This window comes from Dermochelys coriacea, chromosome 4 (genome assembly GCF_009764565.3).
Source record: "Dermochelys coriacea isolate rDerCor1 chromosome 4, rDerCor1.pri.v4, whole genome shotgun sequence".
Taxonomy (NCBI): domain Eukaryota; kingdom Metazoa; phylum Chordata; order Testudines; family Dermochelyidae; genus Dermochelys; species Dermochelys coriacea.
The window spans coordinates 1,618,029-1,639,084 of NC_050071.1; the positions used below are offsets into that span (position 1 = coordinate 1,618,029).

The 21,056-nt window shown below is 40.2% G+C and overlaps 1 protein-coding gene across 1 annotated transcript in view; it reads right to left on the reverse strand.

Moving 5' to 3' along the window:
• TNKS (tankyrase) overlaps positions 1 to 21,056 on the reverse strand; it is a 267,604-nt gene that overhangs the window by 17,873 nt on the left and 228,675 nt on the right. Inside the window, exons 18-22 of the mRNA XM_038398855.2 lie at positions 17,198 to 17,386; positions 14,121 to 14,358; positions 11,336 to 11,418; positions 3,508 to 3,628; positions 1,185 to 1,282 (exon numbers count right to left, since the gene is read on the reverse strand). Coding sequence (XP_038254783.1) covers positions 1,185 to 1,282; positions 3,508 to 3,628; positions 11,336 to 11,418; positions 14,121 to 14,358; positions 17,198 to 17,386 — 729 coding nt within the window. The remainder of the gene's footprint in view (positions 1 to 1,184; positions 1,283 to 3,507; positions 3,629 to 11,335; positions 11,419 to 14,120; positions 14,359 to 17,197; positions 17,387 to 21,056) is intronic.

A 21,056-nucleotide genomic window follows, 5' to 3' on the forward strand; every position in this document is an offset into this window, starting at 1 on the left:
TAACCTATGTTCCCAAACACCCTAGCTAAAAAAGGGAAAAACTGACAACTTTCATGAAGGTAGGTAGGGCACACACGTGGCCCTGTGGAGCATACACATCTGGATACTAACTACAAGTAAGCGTAAAGGGTCACAGCATACAAACATCCATCCTACCCTATCTAAATTCTTATCCTGGCACTCATCGCCTTAGTATCCAAGTGTCTCTGTGGAGAAGGCAGCACTAGCAGGAGATTGTGGCAAGACAGGGAGAAGCACTGGGTTAGCCTGGCTGGCAGACTGTGGACAGAGCAAGGAAGATCTGAACGTGGGCAGTCATCCAGCAACAACGAAAGCAGCGGCAGCAATATGTGCACCACCATCCACAACAGCAGAAGAGTGTGTGTCTGGCCTCACCCATCCCCTAGTCTCTCTTGGGGCAAGAGGCAATGCCATGTTAAGGGGATCATGGGGCTGTTGTGTGACCTGTCCTACTCCCAACGATGACCCAGGACTCTGGGGAGAAATGGTTGTTCCAGCCTCCACCCACAATTACTCTCAGCTCATTTTTTGAGAGCTGCAGGATTGACTGCTGTCTTTGGGGGTGAGTGATGCTGATGCCTGGTGTGTCCCCATGGAGCTGTGGGGGCTTGGTCCTTTTCCCCCACACTACAGAGGACCTTGATGTTGTTTAGCTTGCTAAAAGAGACTGCATAAAAACGGCCCTTTCCTACTGCTCCCTGAGTGCCCTGGGGTCAGATCTTTTTTATTCCTGTTAACTGCTTTGGTGCTGCAGGCCTGGAGTCTCTCTTTGTGCAGCACCAATAGCACTGCTTGTTTATTTTAAGTCAGTGACACACTTGTGGAGCTCTACTAAAGGCAGTGACGGTATCACCGTGGCCATAATCTGAAAAAAATGTGACTAGCCCAGGTGTACCTGGGTGTGGAATTGGGCCCGCAGAGCACTGAGGATGTGTGAGAGGAAAAGAACCTAGTTTGACCTTCGGTTCCTAGGCGGAATTTGAAGATCTGGCAATCAGGGATCACATCTGATCTGTAATCACTGGGTGGCAGTAACATGGAACCCACCCATGTTATTTTGAGAGGATCACTTTGCAGTGTAGAACCACACTGTCCTCCAAGACAGATATTAAGTAGCAAACACAAACCAATTTTTAAAACAAAAATATTTGTATTTATAATACCTCCTCTTCTACTGATTGATACTCCTTATCATCGGGAGCAAGGTCGAGGAGAATAGTCCCTTGGCTCACACAGTGAAAAGTCAAATAAGGACTGGTGCCTGCAAAAGGGAAGAATTTAAGAAGTAAAAATCAACTGTAGGAAACAATACCAGCTGTATTTTTACCCAGCCTTACTATTATTGCTTGTTAAATAACCCCACAGCAGGAGCAAATGCAATACAGGAAGTAAACAAAGGAAATACAACCTAAATTAGATCAAATGCTTGAAAAGCAGGAGGCATTAAAAGAGTATTAAAATAGAATAAAATATTAAAAGAGTAAAATTTATGTGGGAGAAGAACTTATCTAGCAATTTCTGCTTTCAAGAGAAGCAGCTGAAGTCTATGTGATAGAGACAATTCCAACAGTTTGCAATTACAATGTGATCCATTCAGGAATTAGTTATTAGTAACCAACATTTGTGTGCGTTAATCTTGGAACAAACCCCTGCACTAGACCATGACTGGCCTTTGCGAAGGTACACAAAGAGCTGCTCCCACTGTATGTACTTCATGCTGGAGCCTGCTAGAATGATGGCCTTGTGCTCAGAGCAGCATAGAATCATAGAATATCAGGGTTGGAAAGGACCTCAGGAGGTCATCTCGTCCAACCCGCTGCTCAAAGCGGGACCAACCCCAATTAAATCATCCCAACCAGGGCTTTTTCAAGCCGGACCTTAAAAACCTCTAAGGAAGGAGATTCTACCACCTCCCTAGGTAACCCATTCCAGTGTATCACCACTCTCCTAATGAAAATTTTTTTCCTAGCATCCAACCTAAACCTCCCCCACTGAAACTTGAGACCATTACTCCTTGTTTGGTCATCTGCTACTACTGAGAACAGTCTAGATCCATCCTCTTTGGAACCCCCCTTCAGGTAGTTGAAAGCAGCTATCAAATCCCCCCTCATTCTTCTCTTCTGCAGACTAAACAATCCCAGTTCCCTCAGTCTCTCCTCATAAGTCATGTGTTCCAGTCACCTAATCCTTTTTTGTTGCCCTCCGCTGGACTCTTCAATTTTTCCACATCCTTCTTGTAGTGCGGGGCCCAAAACTGGACACAGTACTCCAAAATGGGGGGGAAGGGATAGCTCAGTGGTTTGAGCATTGGCCTGCTAAACCCAGGGTTGAGAGTTCAATCCTTGAGGGGGCCAATTAGGGATCTGGGGCAAAAATTGGGGATTGGTCCTGCTTTGAGCAGGGGGTTGGACTCGATGACCTTCTGAGGTCCCTTCCAACCCTGATATTCTGTGATAAGGCCTCACCAATGTCGAATAGAGGGGAACAATCACATCCCTCCATCTGCTGGCAATGCCCCTACTTATACAGCCCAAAATGCCATTAGCCTTCTTGGCAACAACGGCACACTGTTGACGCATATCCAGCTTCTCGTCCACTGTAACCCCTAGGTCCTTTTCTGCAGAACTGCTGCATAGCCCTTCGGTCCCTAGTCTATAGCAGTGCATGGGATTCTTCCATCCTAAGTGCAGGACTCTGCACTTGTCCTTGTTGAACCTCATCAGATTTCTTTTGGTCCAATCCTTTAATTTGTCTAGGTCCCTCTGTATCCTATCCCTACCCTCCAGCGTATCTACCTCTCCTCCCAGTTTAGTGTCATCTGCAAACTTGCTGAGGGTGCAATCCACACCATCCTCCAGATCACTAATGAAGATATTGAACAAAACCGGCCCCAGGACTCTGCTTGATACCGGCTGCCAACTAGACATGGAGCCATTGATCACTACTTGTTGAGCCCGACGATCTAGCCAACTTTCTATCCATCTTAGAGCCCATTCATCCAGCCCATACTTCTTTAACTTGCTGGCAAGAATACTGTGGGAGATCATGTCAAAAGCTTTGCTAAAGTCAAGGAATAACACGTCCACTGCTTTCCCCCATCCACAGAGCCAGTTATCTCGTCATAGAAGGCAATTAGATTTGTCAAACATGACTTGCCATTGGTGAATCCATGTTCCTTCCCTCCATGTGGTGGAGAGGAGACAAGACAATGGTTCCATCCCATCTTTGCACCACTGGACTGAAAGATTCCTTTGACTCCAGCCATTTTATCTCTACTGCCTAGCCGGAATTTGGTTCAATGCTGCAAGCAGGAACACATCTAACCACACTTAGACTCTTTAAAGTCATGGTCTAAGACTGGGGGTGGTCTAAGAGCATTCCTTTTACAAGGCAATTGCTGAAAGCCTGCTGAAAATTATTTCAGACCGGTCCAGGTGTACGTAACTCAAAGTTAACAGGTAGGGCTGGCTGTTTTTATATATTTACCTTGCTGCCCTCCTAGAAGTCTCTCTACACCTTTTATTAGTTTGTGGCGATGTCCATATGCGTTAATGCCAATTTCTTTTAACTCTTCATGCCCCATGTCTGCCAATACATCAAGAGTTATCTGAAAAGAGAAAGGATGACAAAAATTAGTAGCCAAATCTTCACTACCTCCTAAGGAAAAACAGAAAAAGTCCCATTGTTACAGAAATCATACTGTACCTACACTGCATTCATGCTAGGAGTAGAATCCCTCAGTTTATGTATTTTATTTTTATTATGATGACCCTACAATCTAACAGACTGCCACCTTCCTGTCTGAGGCTGGCCCAGGTAAATACCACAGGATCTCTCCCCATGATGAGACAGCAGAGAGCTGCTCTATGCTGGCTGCTGCAGAATGTGTGTAAACGACACAGAACGTACCTCTCTCTTCCAAAAACTAACACGGAAATCTAATTTAGCATAACAATTAAAAAGTAAGCTATTTAATTTCCCATCCATCTCCCTTCATGATAAGACTCCACACCAAACTGGGAATAATTTCTAACCATTTAATGAATGCACTGAAACAATAGTCAAATATTACTAGGAAAATGTTTTAGTATGGATCTAATATTGCTAAAGGAATGATAAAAGGCTTAATTTAAAACTGATAGGAGATTTCAAATGTGCCTATGGGATTTAGGTGCATATGCCCCACTGAAAATCAGTGGGACTTGCATTCCTCTGTTCCTTAGGTGCATCATAACTCTTCCCCTTCAGTGACAGACCCTACTGATACTGAATTTTTTAAAATAATTTCCTGTACTGAAGTATCATTGATGGAGCTCCACATCAAGGATGATTGTACACAGGTGGCTAGTCATTGTATTATCTAGAACGGCTCTGAGGAGGGTTAGATGGCACTCTGGCTAACATACCAGTATATTATTTACACTAACACACCCACCATTACTAGCACTGGTGGAGCTGCATGAGTGAATACAGAAATAGTGTTAAAAAAAAATCCCAGACAACAGCTTTCCTGTCAAGATTATCAAGGGGTCAGGATTACTAACTTGGTGCTGTATATCAGCACGAAAAACATATCAACAATTTAAAGCACACTGTAGCAAGATTTTACATTTTTGCACAAATACTGATAAACGTATTTCTACCACATACAACATGGAAATAAAAGTTCTGTCCAATTTTAGTCTGATAATTTCCCATTCTTTTGCTGTTATGTCCTTATTAAAATGTCTAACACATCCTACATAGATGCCATTACAGATTTTCTAAAACATTCACTTTGTGTTTCTGTGGTGCGTGTCTCTCTCCAAACACGATTTGGCTATGTAAAATCATGCTTCAGTAACCCACGGTTCTTAGAAATAATGACTGTCATGATGACAGATCAGGACTATTCACTGGCTGTAATATATTAAGATTCCTCAAAGCATTTGACAAGGCTGCATTTCAAAGTAATAGAGATTACTGGCTAAAGCAGGAAGTAATAAAATAGGATGTTAAATAAAATGTGAAACAGAAAATTGATTTAAGAGCAGGACATAAAGGGCAGTCTAGACACAAACTTTTCCTATTGTACAGAAATTCTATACACAGGTTACTTTTTGGACCTCAGAGATACTGAAAAAATTTCATTTAGGAGAGGCATTCAAATACATCTGCTCCCAAATTTACACATTACAATAGAATTGGAGGTTTAGTAATCAATGGGAAACCATGCAACTAGATTAAAAAGGAGCTGGAGAGTTAGGATGACTGGATCTGTAAGTAGCAAACAAAGTCCACTGTAGACAAAGATAATATGCTTAATCCAGGAGAGAGGGACTCAACTAAGGGATATGCGATAAACATGACACCCAATATATCAATCAGGCAAAAGATACGAAGGTTACTATGAAAGAATCATTGAAAACATCCATCAAGTGCAGAACAGCACTACAAAAGACTGCAAAAGATACTACTGTACTGCCAGAGGACTAGGATTAACGTCACGGGAGATCCAAAATGAAAAATTGTCCCTCCCTGGTACCTGTATCAGAGGAGGGCTGTTTCCTTGCAGAGATTGTAGTGTATGGGAAACAAAGACAGTTCCAGACATCAAGCATCAAAATAATATGGAATGACTATGAAGATGTACTCATTGTCTTTGAAAGGACAACAGTATGACATGAATTAACAAATTTTCAAAATGATGAAAGAGACAAGTAAAGCTGATTTACATTTTTTAAACTCTCACTAGTGGGGGAAAATTGTACAGATAACCTAGAAGTAGGGCTGTCAAACAGTTAAAAAAAATTAATCCTGATTAATGGTACTGTTAAACAATAATAGAATACCATTTATTTAAATATTTTTGGCTGTTTTCTACATTTTCAAATATATTGATCTCAATTACAACACAGAATACAAAGTGTACAGTGCTCACCTTATATTTATATTTGATTACAAACATTTGTACTGTAAAAAACAAAAGAAATAGTATTTTTCAATTCCCCCATTACAACTACTGTAGTGCAATCACTTTATCATGAAAGTTGGACTTAAAATGTAGAACTATGTACAAAAAAAATAACTGCATTCAAAAACAGAACAATGTAAAACTTTAGGACTGAGTGGACTTGTAGTTTCTAAAGGTTCATGCTTCAAATCCCATTCCAGAGGATATGTTGATGACTGGTTCTGCTTGATAATGATCCAAAGCCATGCAGACTGATGCACGTTCATTTCCATCATCTGAGTCAGATGCCACCAAGAGAAGATTGGTTTTCTTTATAGGTGGTTTGGGTTTTGTAGTTGCTCTTCCAAGACTTCTGAAGGCATGCTCCACACCTCGTCCCGCTCAGATTTTGGAAGGCACTTCAGATTGTTAAACCTTGGGTTGAGTGCTGTAGCTATCTTTAGAAATCTCACATTGGTACACACACTGTGTTTTGTCAAATCTGCTGTGAGTGTTCTTAAAATGAACAACATATGCTGGCTCGTCATCCGAGACTGCTATAACATGAAATATATGGCAGAATATAGGTAAAAAAGAGCAGGAGACATACATTTCTCCCACAAAGAGATCAGTCACAAATTTAATTAATATATTTTTTTTTAATGAGCATCATCAGCATGGAAGCACGTTCTCTGGAATGGTGGCGGCAGCATGAAGGGGCATACAAGCATATCTGGCCCATAAATATCTTGCAATGCCGGTACAAAAGTGCCATGTGAACACTTCTTCTCACTTTCAGGTGACATTGTAAATAAAAAGCAGACAGCATTATCTCCCGTAAATGTAAACAAACTTGTTTGTCTTAGCGATTGGCTGAACAAGAAGTGGACTTGTAGGCTTGAAAGTTTTAATTTTGTTTTTGAGTGCAGTTATGTAACAAAAAAAATCTACACTTGTAAGTTGCACTTTCACGATAAAGAGACTGCTCTACAGTTCCTGTATGAGGTGAATTGAAAAATACTATTTTATTTGTTTATCCTTTTTACAGTGCAAATATTTGTAATAAAAATAACAAAGTGAGCACTGTACACTTTGCATTATGCATTGTAATTGAAATCAATATTTGAAAATGTAGAAAAACATCCAAAAATATTTAATAAATTTCAATTGTTATTCTATTATTTAACAGTGTGATTAAAACTGCAATTAATTGTCATTAGTTTTTTTAATCGGGATTAATTTTTTTGAATTACTCAAGTGAGTTAACTGCAATTAATCGACAGCCTTACCTAGAAAATAAGCATCTAAAGTAGAACTCTTCAGTGGAAGAGGAAGGTTTTTTAAACAGGAAAAATGAGTTTAAGCAGCACCTAAAGATTTGTTTCTAGAGGGTCATGACTAAATCAAATAATCCAAAATTAGATTAAGATAACCAAGGAGAGCAGAACTATTTGGATAGAAAGTTTTTTCCTGGTTCTAAAAAGCCAATTTTTCAATTTTTCTGATAAATATAAACTTCTATTAAATATATGGAAAGCACACTTCTCCTAGATAAGAAGAAAAAGGTAGCCAAGAAATATTACAATTCATGCTAAAGTGGAGAAAAGGTATACATAATGTCAATGAAGACTAAAGAAAAAGTGTCATATCTACAGGAATTGAGAAGCAACGGACAACTCTTAACACTTCATACAATAGTCTGGAGAATTTTCATAACCAACACATTATGTTTAAAGTGTTTGTTCCCTGACTTACGACTACAGTTTAATATATGTCTTATTTCTCCCCTGCCTCACATTATATCTTAGTTCACACTAATAAATTATGTGTTTGTCCAAGAAGCTGTTGAGAAAAAGAGTTCACAAGTACATTCAAATGCTATTCTCTTCCAAAAACTGACCATAAACATGGTAACTTCTTACAATACATTTTGCATATCCAGAGTAACTGGAAACATACTTTTCCCCCACTATTTACCCTTTAGCCCTACACACACAAGACAACTAAGATTATAGCCTTGTTTGCAGGAGGAAACTATTTCCTGAAATTCTCTAGCATAGGCCTGGGTAAAGTAATTCCTCTTCTGCCTTGTTCATTAACGGCATTGTTTACTAAGTTCTAATCACTTTCACTTTAATAACTCTGTTCAATGCAACAGGCTTGCACAGGCATCATAGAATTGTAGGACTGGAAGGACTTTCTACAAGCCATTACCCTCTGATCCCACTGAGCGTTACCAAAAGAAACTACAGCATTTGCTCAAGAAACTCCCTGAAAAAGCACAAGAAAAAATCCGCAAAGACACACCCCTAGAACCCCGACCTGAGGTATTCTATCTGCTACCCAAGATCCATAAACCTGGAAATCCTGGATGCCCCATCATCTCCGGCATTGGCACCCTGACAGCAGGATTGTCTGGCTATGTAGACTCCCTCCTCAGGCCCTACGTTACCAGCACTCCCAGCTATCTTCGAGACACCACTGACTTCCTGAGGAAACTACAATCCATTGGTGATCTTCCTAAAAACACCATCCTAGCCACTATGGATGTAGAAGCCTCTATACCAACATTCCACACAAAGATGGACTACAACCTGTCAGGAACAGTATCCCCAATAATGTCACGGCTAACCTGGTGGCTGAACTTTGTGACTTTGTCCTCACCCATAACTATTTCACATTTGGGGACAATGTATACCTTCAAATCAGCGGCACTGCGATGGGTACCCGCATGGCCCCACAGGATGCCAACATTTTTATGGCTGACTTAGAACAACGCTTCCTCAGCTCTTGTCTCCTAATGCCCCTACTCTACTTGCGCTACATTGATGACATCTTCATCATCTGGACTCATGGAAAAGAAGCCCTTGAGGAATTCCACCATGATTTCAACAATTTCTATCCCACCATCAACCTCAGCCTGGAGCAGTCCACACACGAGATCCACTTGCTGGACACTACGGTGATAATACGCAATGGTCACAGAAACACCACCCTATATCGGAAACCTACTGACCGCTATTCCTACCTACATGCTTCTAGCTTTCATCCAGATCACACCACACGATCCATTGTCTACAGCCAAGCTCTACGATATAACCGCATTTGCTCCAACCCCTCAGACAAAGACAAACACCTACAAGATCTCTATCATGCATTCTTACAACTACAATATCCACCTGCTGAAGTGAAGAAACAGATTGTCAGAGCCAGAAGAGTACCCAGAAGTCACCTACTACAGGGCAGGTCCGACAAAGAAAATAACAGAACGCCACTAGCCATCACCTTCAGTCCCCAACTAAAACCTCTCCAACGCATCATCAAGGATCTACAACCTATCCTGAAGGACGACCCATCACTCTCACAGATCTTGGGAGACAGGCCAGTCCTTGCTTACAAACAGCCCCCCAACCTGAAGCAAATACTCACCAGCAACCACACACCACACAATAGAACCACTAACCCAGGAACCTATCCTTGCAACAAAGCCCATTGCCAACTCTCTCCACATATCTATTCAGGGGACACCATCATAGGGCCTAATCACATCAGCCACACTATCAGAGGCTCGTTCACCTGCGCATCTACCAATGTGATATATGCCATCATGTGCCAGCAATGCCCCTCTGCCATGTACATTGGTCAAACTGGACAGTCTCTACGTAAAAGAATAAATGGACACAAATCAGACGTCAAGAATTATAACATTCAAAAACCAGTCGGAGAACGCTTCAATCTCTCTGGTCACTTGATTACAGACCTGAGGGTGGCAATTCTTCAACAAAAAAACTTCAAAAACAGACTCTAATGAGAGACTGCTGAATTGGAATTAATTTGCAAACTGGATACAATTAACTTAGGCTTGAATAGAGACTGGGAATGGATGAGTCATTACACAAAGTAAAACTATTTCCCCCATGTTATTTCTCCCCCCCACCCCACCCCACCCCACCCCCCACTGTTCCTCAGATGTTCTTGTTAATTGCTGGAAATAGCCTACCTTGCTTGTCACCATGAAAGGTTTTCCTCCTTCCCCCCACTGCTGGTGATGGCTCATCTTAAGTGATCACTCTCCTTACAGTGTGTATGATAAAACCCATTGTTTCATGTTCTCTGTGTGTGTATATAAATCTCCCCACTGTATTTTCCACCAAATGCATCTGATGAAGTGAGCTGTAGCTCACGGAAGCTTATGCTCAAATAAATTTATTAGTCTCTAAGGTGCCACAAGTATTCCTTTTCTTTTTGCAAATACATACTAACACGGCTGCTACTCTGAAACCTGAGGACTGGAAGGGACCTCCAGACGTCAACTAGTCCTGTCCCCTGCACTCATGGCAAGACTAAATATTGTCTAGATCAGTGGTTCTTCACCAGGGATGTATGTACCACTGGGAGTACACAGGTCTTCCAGGGGGTCCATCAACTCATCAATATATTTGCCTAGTTTTACAACAGGCTACATGAAAAGTATTAGCAATGTCAGTACAAACTACAATTTCATACAGACAATGACTTGTTTATACTGCTCTATATACTACATCAGTGTTTCTCAGTCTCCGGGTGGCGATTTATTTTATAATTACATAGTAACAATGAGAAAGTAAGCAATTTTTCAATAAGAGTGTTGTGACAATTTTGTAGTTTTTAAGTGAGGTGAAACTCGGGGTACACAAGAGAATTCAGCCTCCTGAAAGGGGTACAGTAGTCTGGAACGGTTGAGAACACTGATCCAGACCATCCCTGACAGGTGTTTATCTAACCTGATCTTAAAAATCTCCAATGATGGAGATTTCACAACCTCCCTAGGCAATTTATTCCACTGCTTAATCACTCTGACAGGAAGTTTTTCCTAATGTCCAACCTAAATGGTCCTTGCTACAGTTGAAGCCCATTGCTTCTTGTCCTATCCTCAGAGGTTAAGGAGGACCATTTTTCTCCCTCTTCCTTGTAAAAAACCTTTAACGGGTTTATGAATGGGAAAGGACACGTGTAGCTTAGGGTCTAATTTGTCCTGCAAAACCTTTATTGGTAATAATGCTCAAGACCAAAGGACCAATCGTGACTCAGATCCCGGGATCAATTTGCAGATCTGGCAGTTGGGAAAAAAGTTATTATTTTACTTGTAAATTGAGCAAACTTGATACCAGCCTCAAATAACTGTGATGCCATTTATTCAGTCTTTTTCTGAGTAGAACCTCACTTTAAGGTACTAGATGACTCATTTGTAGTTTTCTTTGTTATTTTTGTTTTTCACAGATGTTAAATAGTCATTTAAAATAAGTTAGGAAATAACAGATGCAATCAAAATTTGCTTGAGTATTTATTGCATTCCCTATAAATGAACATACAAGTGCACCATTCATAAGGCTCACTCATTACCTGTTCTGTTTCAAAGATATCCCGCAGGTGTTCAAGCCCAAGACTTTTCAGGAACTGGCTGATATTCATGTCAAGACCAGTGACTATAATGAAAGAAACAGATCAATGTAGAAGATATCCATCATCCAGCATAATGTCAGCTTGTCCTCAGTTTCAAAACACAGCTCTCTAGAGTCCTCAACCAAATAAGCTACCTCAGACTGTACAAAAGCTCAGTAAAAACTGAATATTAAATACACTTAAAAACAACCGCCTAAAACAGAAACATCTGATTTCTGTAAAACAGGACAGCAAGTTGCACAGAAATACAGATGAAGATGGGTGCATTTTTGCTATACAATCTTTCAGATGCTGATGGACAGCATGTATTTCAAATATTAATCAAAGGATTAAAACTTTAACAACCCCCTTATCTCAGCCATCATGTTTCCCCAAATCACAATGATACCCATCAGAATTTTTGTCCAGCAGCAACAGTGGAAATCTGTGCATTTTGTCAGTGACCCTTGCCTTTGGATTCTGAACTAATCATGAACAAAAATTGGCATGGCCCAATATCTAAACAAATACTTTGCCTCAGTCTTTAATAAGGCTAAAGAGGATCTTAGGGATAATGGTAGCATGACAAATGGGAATGAGGATATGGAGGTAGATATTACCATATCTGAGGTAGAAGCAAAACTCAAACAGCTTAATGGGACTAAATCGGGGGGCTCAGATAATTTTCATCCAAGAATATTAAAGGAATTGGCACCTGAAATTGCAAGCCCATTAGCAAGAATTTTTAATGAATCTGTAAACTCAGGAGTTTTATCGAATGACTGGAGAATTGCTAATATAGTTCCTATTTTTAAGAAAGGAAAAAAAAGTGATCCGGGTAACTACAGGCCAGTTAATTTGACATCTGTAGTATGCAAGGTCCTGGAAAAAATTTTGAAGGAGAAATTAGTTAAGGACATTGAAGTCAATGGTAAATGGGACAAAATACAACATGGTTTTACAAAAGGTAGATCGTGCCAAACCAACCTAATCTCCTTTTTTGAAAAAGTAACAGATTTTTTAGATAAAGGAAATGCAGTGGATCTAATTTACCTAGATTTCAGTAAGGCATTTGATACCGTGCCAAATGGGGAATTATTAGTTAAATTGGAGAAAATGGGGATCAATAAGAACATCAAAAGATGGATAAGAAATTGGCTAAAGGGGAGACTGCAACGGGTCCTACTGAAAGGCGAACTGTCGGGTTGGAGGGAGGTTACCAGTGGAGTTCCTCAGGGATCAGTTTTGGGACCAATCTTATTTAATCTTTTTATTACTGACCTTGGCACAAAAAGTGGGAGTGTGCTAATAAAGTTTGCAGATGATACAAAGCTGGGAGGTATTGCCAATTCGGAGAAGGATCGGGATATTATACAGGAGGATCTGGATGACCTTGTAAACTGGAGTAATAGTAATAGGATGAAATTTAATAACGAGAAGGGAAAGGTTATGCATTTAGGGATTAATAACAAGAATTTTAGTTATAAGTTGGGGACGCATCAATTAGAAGTAACGGAAGATGAGAAGGACCTTGGAGTATTGGTTGATCATAGGATGACTATGAGCTGCCAATGTGATATGGCTGTGAAAAAACTAAATGCAGTTTTGAGATGCATCAGGAGAAGGAATTTCCAGTAGGGATAAGGAGGTTTTAGTACCATTATAAAGGGCACTGGTGAGACCTCACCTGGAATACTGTGTGCAGTTCTGGTCTGCCATGTTTAAAAAGGATGAATTCAAACTGGAGCAGGTACAGAGAAGGGCTACTAGGATGATCCGAGGAATGGAAAACTTGTCTTATGAAAGGAGACTTAAGGAGCTTGTTTAGACTTAAGGAGCTTGTTTAACTTAACTAAAAGAAGGTTGAGGGAGATATGATTGCTCTCTATAAATATATCAGAGGGATAAATACAGGAGAGGGAGAGGAATTATTTCAGCTCAGCACCAATGTGGACACAAGAACAAATGGGTATAAACTGGCCACCAGGAAGTTTAGACTTGAAATTAGACGAAGGTTTCTAACCATCAGAGGAGTGAAGTTTTGGAATAGCCTTCCAAGGGAAGCAGTGGAGGAAAAAGATCTATCTGGCTTTAAGATTCTACTCGATAAGTTTATGGAGGAGATGGAATGATGGGATAATGTGATTTTGGTAATTAATTGATCTTTAAATATTCAGGGTAAATAGGACTAATCCCCTGAGATGGGATATTAGATGGGGTGGGATCTGAGTTACCCAGGAAAGAATTTTCTGTAGTATCTGGCTGGTGAATCTTGCCCATATGCTCAGGGTTTAGCTGATTGCCATATTTGGGTCGGGAAGGAATTTTCCTCCAGGGCAGATTGGAGAGGCCCTGGAGCTTTTTCGCCTTCCTCTGTAGCATGGGGCACGGGTCACTTGAGGGAGGCTTCTCTGCTCCTTGAAGTCTTTAAACCACGATTTGAGGACTTCAATAGCTCAGACATAGGTGAGGTTTTTCGTAGGAGTGGGTGGGTGAGATTCTGTGGCCTGCGCTGTGCAGGAGGTCGAACTAGATGATCAGAATAGTCCCTTCTGACCTTAGTATCTATGAATCTATGAATCAAAGAGCAGAGGCAGAAAACAGGAGAAATAGAGAAATTCACATTTCCTTTAAGATGGGAGTATTTTTATATTCAACATCTTCAGGATCAAGTAAGGCAGAATGCAATGTTAAGCATCTTCTTATTGTGTTTTTGCAAAGGAACCTTACTCAGCAGAAAAATTACCTTCTCCTTCTTTCCTTTCTGTTCCTGCTGCTCCATCCCCAGCATTTGATGCTCCTCCCACTGCTAGTTCTGCCAGAGGCCCTGTAAGGTTATCTATGCTGCTGGCAGCAGAGAGACAGGAGGGAGTAGATGCTGGCGAGATTAGAGAGGCACTAACTACAGTTGCCTGAGGTTTAAAACAGGTAGGCAAGGCTTCTGGAGGCATTGCATCTATCAGCAAAGCTCTGATATCATCAGCCTGAAAGACAGAAAGCACATTCACATAGGGCTTTATTTTCATTTAAATCACCATCTATTCATTTACTAAGGAAGGAAAAAAATACATTCAGTGGATAACTTTATTCCCAATCCCCATCTAAGTAAAACCCCCAACAATCTCATAACACAGATTTAATCCTGTAATAGGTCATTCATTTTGAAGAAAAAAAAAAAAAAAGCAAAAATTGCACACACTTAACACAACATTTTAAGACCAGCTCTATTTTCTATTATATGTTAGAGAGTTAATTAAATTTTTACCTCATGGCAGTGTGATTTTATAGATTTTAAGGCCGGAAAAGACCATTATAATAATCTCATCAGACCTGCATAGCAGATCAGACAATTCCACCATGTAATTCCTTCTTCAATCCTGTAACTGCTGGTTGAGCTAGAGAACCTATTTTAGGGCTTGTCTAAACATTATAGAGCTTGCAGTGGTGCTGCTGTAAGCTCTCTAATGTAGCCACTCTAAACCAATGGGAGAGAGCTCTCCTGACAGCTTAACTATGCCAGCCCCCTTGAGCAGCGGTAGCTGTCAGCAGTAGAGTGTATCCTGCCAATATAGCACCGACCACACTGGCAGCTGTTGGTGTAACTTATGTGGCTCAGTGGTGTGGTTTATTCACACCCCATAGCACCATAAATTATGACAACATTGGCTGTAGCGTAGTCATAGCCTTAGTTCACAGCAATTGTCCACATGGAGCCTGTGGCCGCACACTAAAAGTTCACTAGTGTGCTTTAATATACTCCCATTTCAAAGCAGCATAAATCAAAGCGCCATACTAAAAATTCTGTCAACAGGGTCCACATGGACACTCAGTTCACAGCAGGCTAACACACACTAGCAGTCCCAAGTACAAACCTGCTGAGACCCCACAGGTACATACTTGGGATGGCTAGCCTTTGTTATTGCTCACTGCTGCCGCACAACTGTGGCTACACTACTATTTTTAGAGTGTTAGCTGGATACGAGTTAGTGTGACTGTCTGCACAAGCTGGGAATCACACCAGTAGCTCCAAGTGTAGACATATCATAGAATCATAGAATATCAAGGATGGAAGGGACCTCAGGAGGTCATCTAGTCCAACGCCCTGCTCAAAGCAGGACCAATCTCCAATTTTTGCCCCAGATCCCTAAATGGCCCCTCAAGGATAAAATTCACAACCCTGGGTTTAGCAGGCCAATGCTTAAACCACTGAGCTATCCCTCCCACCATAGCCGAAGTTTGCAGCAAGCTGGGGTGTAAGTCTATCCTGCACTAAATTGTTGTGCATTAAGTGTCTGTGGACCCTGCTGCTGTGCACTAAAAGTTCCTGGTTTGAAACAGGAAGAGATCAGAGAGCACTGGGGAACTTTTAGCTTGCGGCAAACTAAATGTCCCTTTAGATAAGCCCATAGAAAGACATCCAGTCTTGACTGTAAAGACTCTGAAAGATGAGGAATCTACCATTTTCTTTGGTAAACTGTTCCAAAGGTTAATATACCTCACTTTTACAAAAAGCCTGCACCTTATTCATCGTCTGAATTTGTCTAGCTTTAGCTTGCAGCCATTGGATGTCATTATGCCCTTGCTGCTAAATTGAAGAGACCTCTCCTGTCAGAAATCTCTTCCCCCTGTGGATACCTGTACTGCATGGTCAAGTCACCTCTTGACCTTCTCTTGGAGAAATTTAATTGAGCTTCTTAAGTCTCTCACTGTAAGTCAGGCTGTCCAGATCTCAAATTACTTCTTGTAGCTCTTTTCTGAACTCGCTCCAATTTTTCAACATTTTTAAAAAAATGTGGACAGAAACACTGGACACAATATCCAGTAATGGTCTCACTAATGCTGTGTACAAAGTAAGAGCACCTCCTTACTCTGACTTGGTGCTCTCCTGTTTATAAATCCAAGCACTGCATTAGCCCTCTTAGCCATAAGATTGCCCTGGGAACTGATGTTCAGCTGGCTTCCACAATGATCCCTAAAGTCCTTTTCAGAGTCACTGGACAGCAACATGTGTGGAGGTGCAGGGGGAACATGTAAAGTGGATTTATTTGGGGAATGGTGTCTAGACCACTCCATGAATCTGTTTTCTTCCCCAGCCCAGCCTCCTCACCCCCCTCACTGTGGCTCAAACTCTCCTACTCCCTCCCCCGTCTATTCCAAACTTCTCTACTTTCCAATTCTCTGTGTGCCACTCCCCACATAGCAACCATCAATAATGGGATCACTTGGAATTCATAAACTCTGTGTGCCCTGTAAGATGTGTGGAAACTATTTTTAACTAATCCTGCCACTAACAAAACCCAACTAGTCAAAGACAAGGATTCAGGAAGACCTACAGCTAACTAGTAGTTTGGAGGTTTCTGGGTCATTCTAGCCACATTGTTTTGGAGTTATGTTGTGCCTAAAAAGGGTTAAGAAATTATTTAAGAACTGAGAATACCCTTTTTGGAACACTCATACTTCCTCAAAGTCTGATCTATTTCCCTGAAAGGATTCAAATAAATAAAATGTGTGCTGGCTAAAGCTCACATCCGTGACATTTCAGGTGGAAAGGTTCAGTTTGGGTAAAATTAAAGTGCTGGGAATGAAACTGGTACTTTAAACCTTAAGTAAGATACTAGAATCTCATCCTACCTTTTGTGCATGGGCTTGCTGCCAACAGAGGGGTTGTGCATGGACGTAATGAAGTCCTGACCACCCTACCCTTCCCGAATCCCAGGATGGAGAAGGCTGAGGACCACTGGCACAGTGGAAGCCCTGAGTGTCATTTAATACATAAAGCCAATTCTTTATAACAGTTTCTGATGCTTTGCAATATGAACTTACCGTTGCCAGGTCTAAAGGTGTTTGACCCTCTTGGTTCTTCATGGTTGGATCTGCTCCATGAGCTAGTAGCAGAGCACATAGCTGTGTCCTTCCTTTTTGTGCTGCTTCATGCAACGGTGTGAATGCCCATTTATCTGTTGCATTTACACATGTGCTGTATTTAATCAAGAGCGCTGCTATATCCACATGCTGAAAAAAACCCAGTACTTTTATCATTAAAGTATAGAGTAGCAGCTACAGGGTACAGCAATGTAGAGGCCATATGATGTGATATTGTTAAGTCACATCTTCATTTCTTTTATGCAGAGATAATATGGCTATTCAGAGATCCTCTTCATTTCCCCTCCCTTTATTTACACCCACCTCCATCACTCACCTGCCTATGTTACAACAACTTTCCCTCCAGTCAAAGACTGAAAAACATTCCCATCAGCAATGGGCATATGAACAATGATGGACATTCTTTCCTCTTCCTGACTCAGCTTCGCAATTTCAAAGCTGCATAAGGCAGCACAAGGCCATATTTTGTTAGCTGAATAAACTACGTTTCTCTAAATATGAAAATGCTAAGGAAACCCAAACTTCCCAATTCGCTCAAAGGAATCAGTTGTGCGAGTTGCTTTGGATTGCATTTAATCATGTAGTTTAGCTGTACTGTATATAAACTATTAAGCAGTTCATCTCCAGAATAATGAGATTAGGTGATTTTCTTTGGTTGATGTTACAGAAAGGGACAATCATGTAGAGTTTTAGATTTGCATTATCTTATTCTAAGAGAATTCTTTACATTTTCAGACCCTGATCCTGCACATACTTACAAATGTGCTTTACTATAAGCGTGTGAGCAGTCATCCCTGATATCCAGTGTTCACGTGTTTGTAGGGCTGGGATTTTGCTGAGGAAAGTAAGTGTGTTCACTCCTGAACTGTTTTTTTTTATTTCTGGAGCTCAGATACCACTATGAAGTCCCTGGGAGCAGGAAGAACATTCCAGATACTGACAAACGGAACAAGTACCATCTTTCTTCAGATTGCTGTAGCTAGTATGGCCTGACATAGATTTTAAATATGTACGAACAGGGATAAAGGAACACGTTTCATACGCTGTTTTCGTTCTGCTTAGCAGTTCATTGACTTACACCCAATGTTAGAAAATGTATAATGGTCAAATGGTTAAAGATCTACAGAATACATATTTACAATAAAATATACAAAATAAGAAAACCTGGGCAAGAAAAGCAATATTATTTTCTGTGTTCAAACTATTGTCGTTTATACAGCGTCAGTTATTGCATCTTAGTGACTTTTGGCCACATTTTAAGAAATACTCCCATTTGGGCTTCCAAAAAGGTGGTTGGATTCAGTTGCAGCTGAACCCGTTTGAAACAAACCCGTTTGAAAACCTGGCTCTTGAGCATTTATTTCATTATTTGGTACAATGAGCTACAAAAAATACTTTGAACCAAAATGATGCTGGTACAGTTTCCCCCATCTACATTTATTTCCATAGGCTACGGATGTGGCATTTTAACAGACATGTAATTTGCTTTTGTACCCCACCCTTACAACTATAAACCATTTTAAATCATCATCCAAATCAAAAAAGAAGAAAAGGAAACAAATTATAGGGAAAAATTACTCCCTGTACCATCTTCCTATGAGTGTTTTTACTAACTGGTTTATCATTGCATAAAGGCAAAAGCAGTATACTCAGCTAAAAAAAAAACAGCAGATTGAAGTATGAAAACTTGTTTGAAATAGTCAGCACAGACCCATACCCAAAGACTGATTACACTGACAGATTTCATCTTTCCCTACTGGGTGGTTTTTAAGTAGCTACCAACCTCTCGCAAAAAGGCTTGGCTTTATCGCTAAAGAAATATTGTTTTAAAAGATTGCTAATCTCACTTCTCCCCTTCTGAACTTTAGGAGCAATTGGTATTTCTCATACTTTTCTGCCACATGGTATAAAAGACACTACCTAATTATATGGTAAATAAACAGGGTATATCCAACATGAAGATGGGGGAACTAAAGGAAAAGCAATTTTTAACGAAGGAATTACAAACTGACTATATTAGATAAAAATTCAGGAGCAACCACAAAAGTATTCCTCCCTTCACAGCTGATCTATGCCATATCACTGAGATTAAGAGGTGTCGATGGCTAATATACAATAAGGAGAACATATAACATTTTTAAAAAAAGGTGATGAAAAAACATTAAACACAACTCTCATTAACCACACAGAAAAGGTGACACTGAATTAGATTGGAATTATGATTTCTTAAAGTGATTATTAGTGTGAAACAATTATTGGCAATTTTCTATTCCAAATACCCTCCAATTTCCCTTTCAGCAGATTAAAACATTTGATGCTGAAATTATGGGTGTTAGCTAAGGGTAAACCTGTAGTCCTCTGCATTAAGAACAAGACGGAAATCACAACATTCATTTCATTTGGAATCCACGGTCAGTTCAATGCACTCTAAGACTCTCTCCCCCAGTTTTTGTTCATTTTACTTCAAGGTCATTACACTTTTGACAAAGCATATTACCGCTTACTTCCACTCCCTGAAAAACATGGAGATAGTTCCCAGTTCTCCTTCCATGGTTATCAGACCTTTTTGGCTAGATAAACATTTTATACTGACTAAAAATGAAACATCTTTGTGTAACTGTGGGAGGCTGGCACTTTTCTCCCTTCTATCCCACTTCTAAAACAGTTTTCTAATACTAAATCAGAGACTGTGGACATCTGTAAATGGCAGAGGTAAGAGCTGTCAAAGGCAGATAAAAAGTCAGCTCTGTCTCTGGTATCCTTTTTTCCTGCTGCCTTCTTTATGTAAGGTTTGCTGTTTAGCTATTGGAGAAACCAAACTTGTTAAATTTGCTGACAAAACATCTGAGGGAGCAACGAACAGCAAGAATTAAGTACTGCCCAGTTCTTAAGAATTTAAAAACTATCCTATACAGCTGTGACAAAACACAGTAAATGAAATGCAAGGCTAACAAACGTGATAAATAATCTGTAGTTTAACTATATAAAATGTGTACATTAAAAGCAAAGGATTGACCTCAAAGACATAGAAAAAGTACTCAGCTGTGATGGATTGTTCTGCAAAGATGGGAAAGCTAGTTTATTAAAGTTTGGAAAAAAAACACCTGCGGCACAAGACTTAAAAAATATTCAAATAATGTTAACAACTTCAAATGATCCTTAGCAAAAGGAAGAATCAGATTAGAGGCTTGCATTCCATTGTTAATCCTTCCCATCATACCCAAGTATTGCAACATATCTGGTACAGTATCTGAAATAACGACTGAAACTGAGGCATAAAATACAGCATCACAACAGCACAAATATATGCATGCAATTCGGTAACTTGCATTTTGGTATAAATGTCAAAACAATTTTGGACTCAATTACTGCATTCAAGCCATTTCCCCTCCGATCTCCAGTGCAGTCATTTTTGTCAGTGTTCTAGTTGCTGAAATTGCATTTACAATAAGTAAGTAGAGGAAAACACAACTAGAAGAGGCAAACAAATCTGGCATTAACTTAGTGTCATGTATGTAGTCTTTCATCTACCCGGGATTCTTTCAAGAACCCCTTAGACTTGAAATCAGACAAAGGTTTTTAACCATCAGAGGAGTGAAGTTTTGGAATAACCTTCCAAGGGAAGCAGTGGGGGCAAAAGATCTATCTGGTTTTAAGATTCTACTTGGTAAGTTTATGGAGGAGATGGTATGATGGGATAATGGGATTTTGGTAAGTAATTGATCTTTAAATATTCAGGGTAAATAGGCCAAATCCCTTGAGATGGGATATTAGATGGATGGGATCTGAGTTACTATAG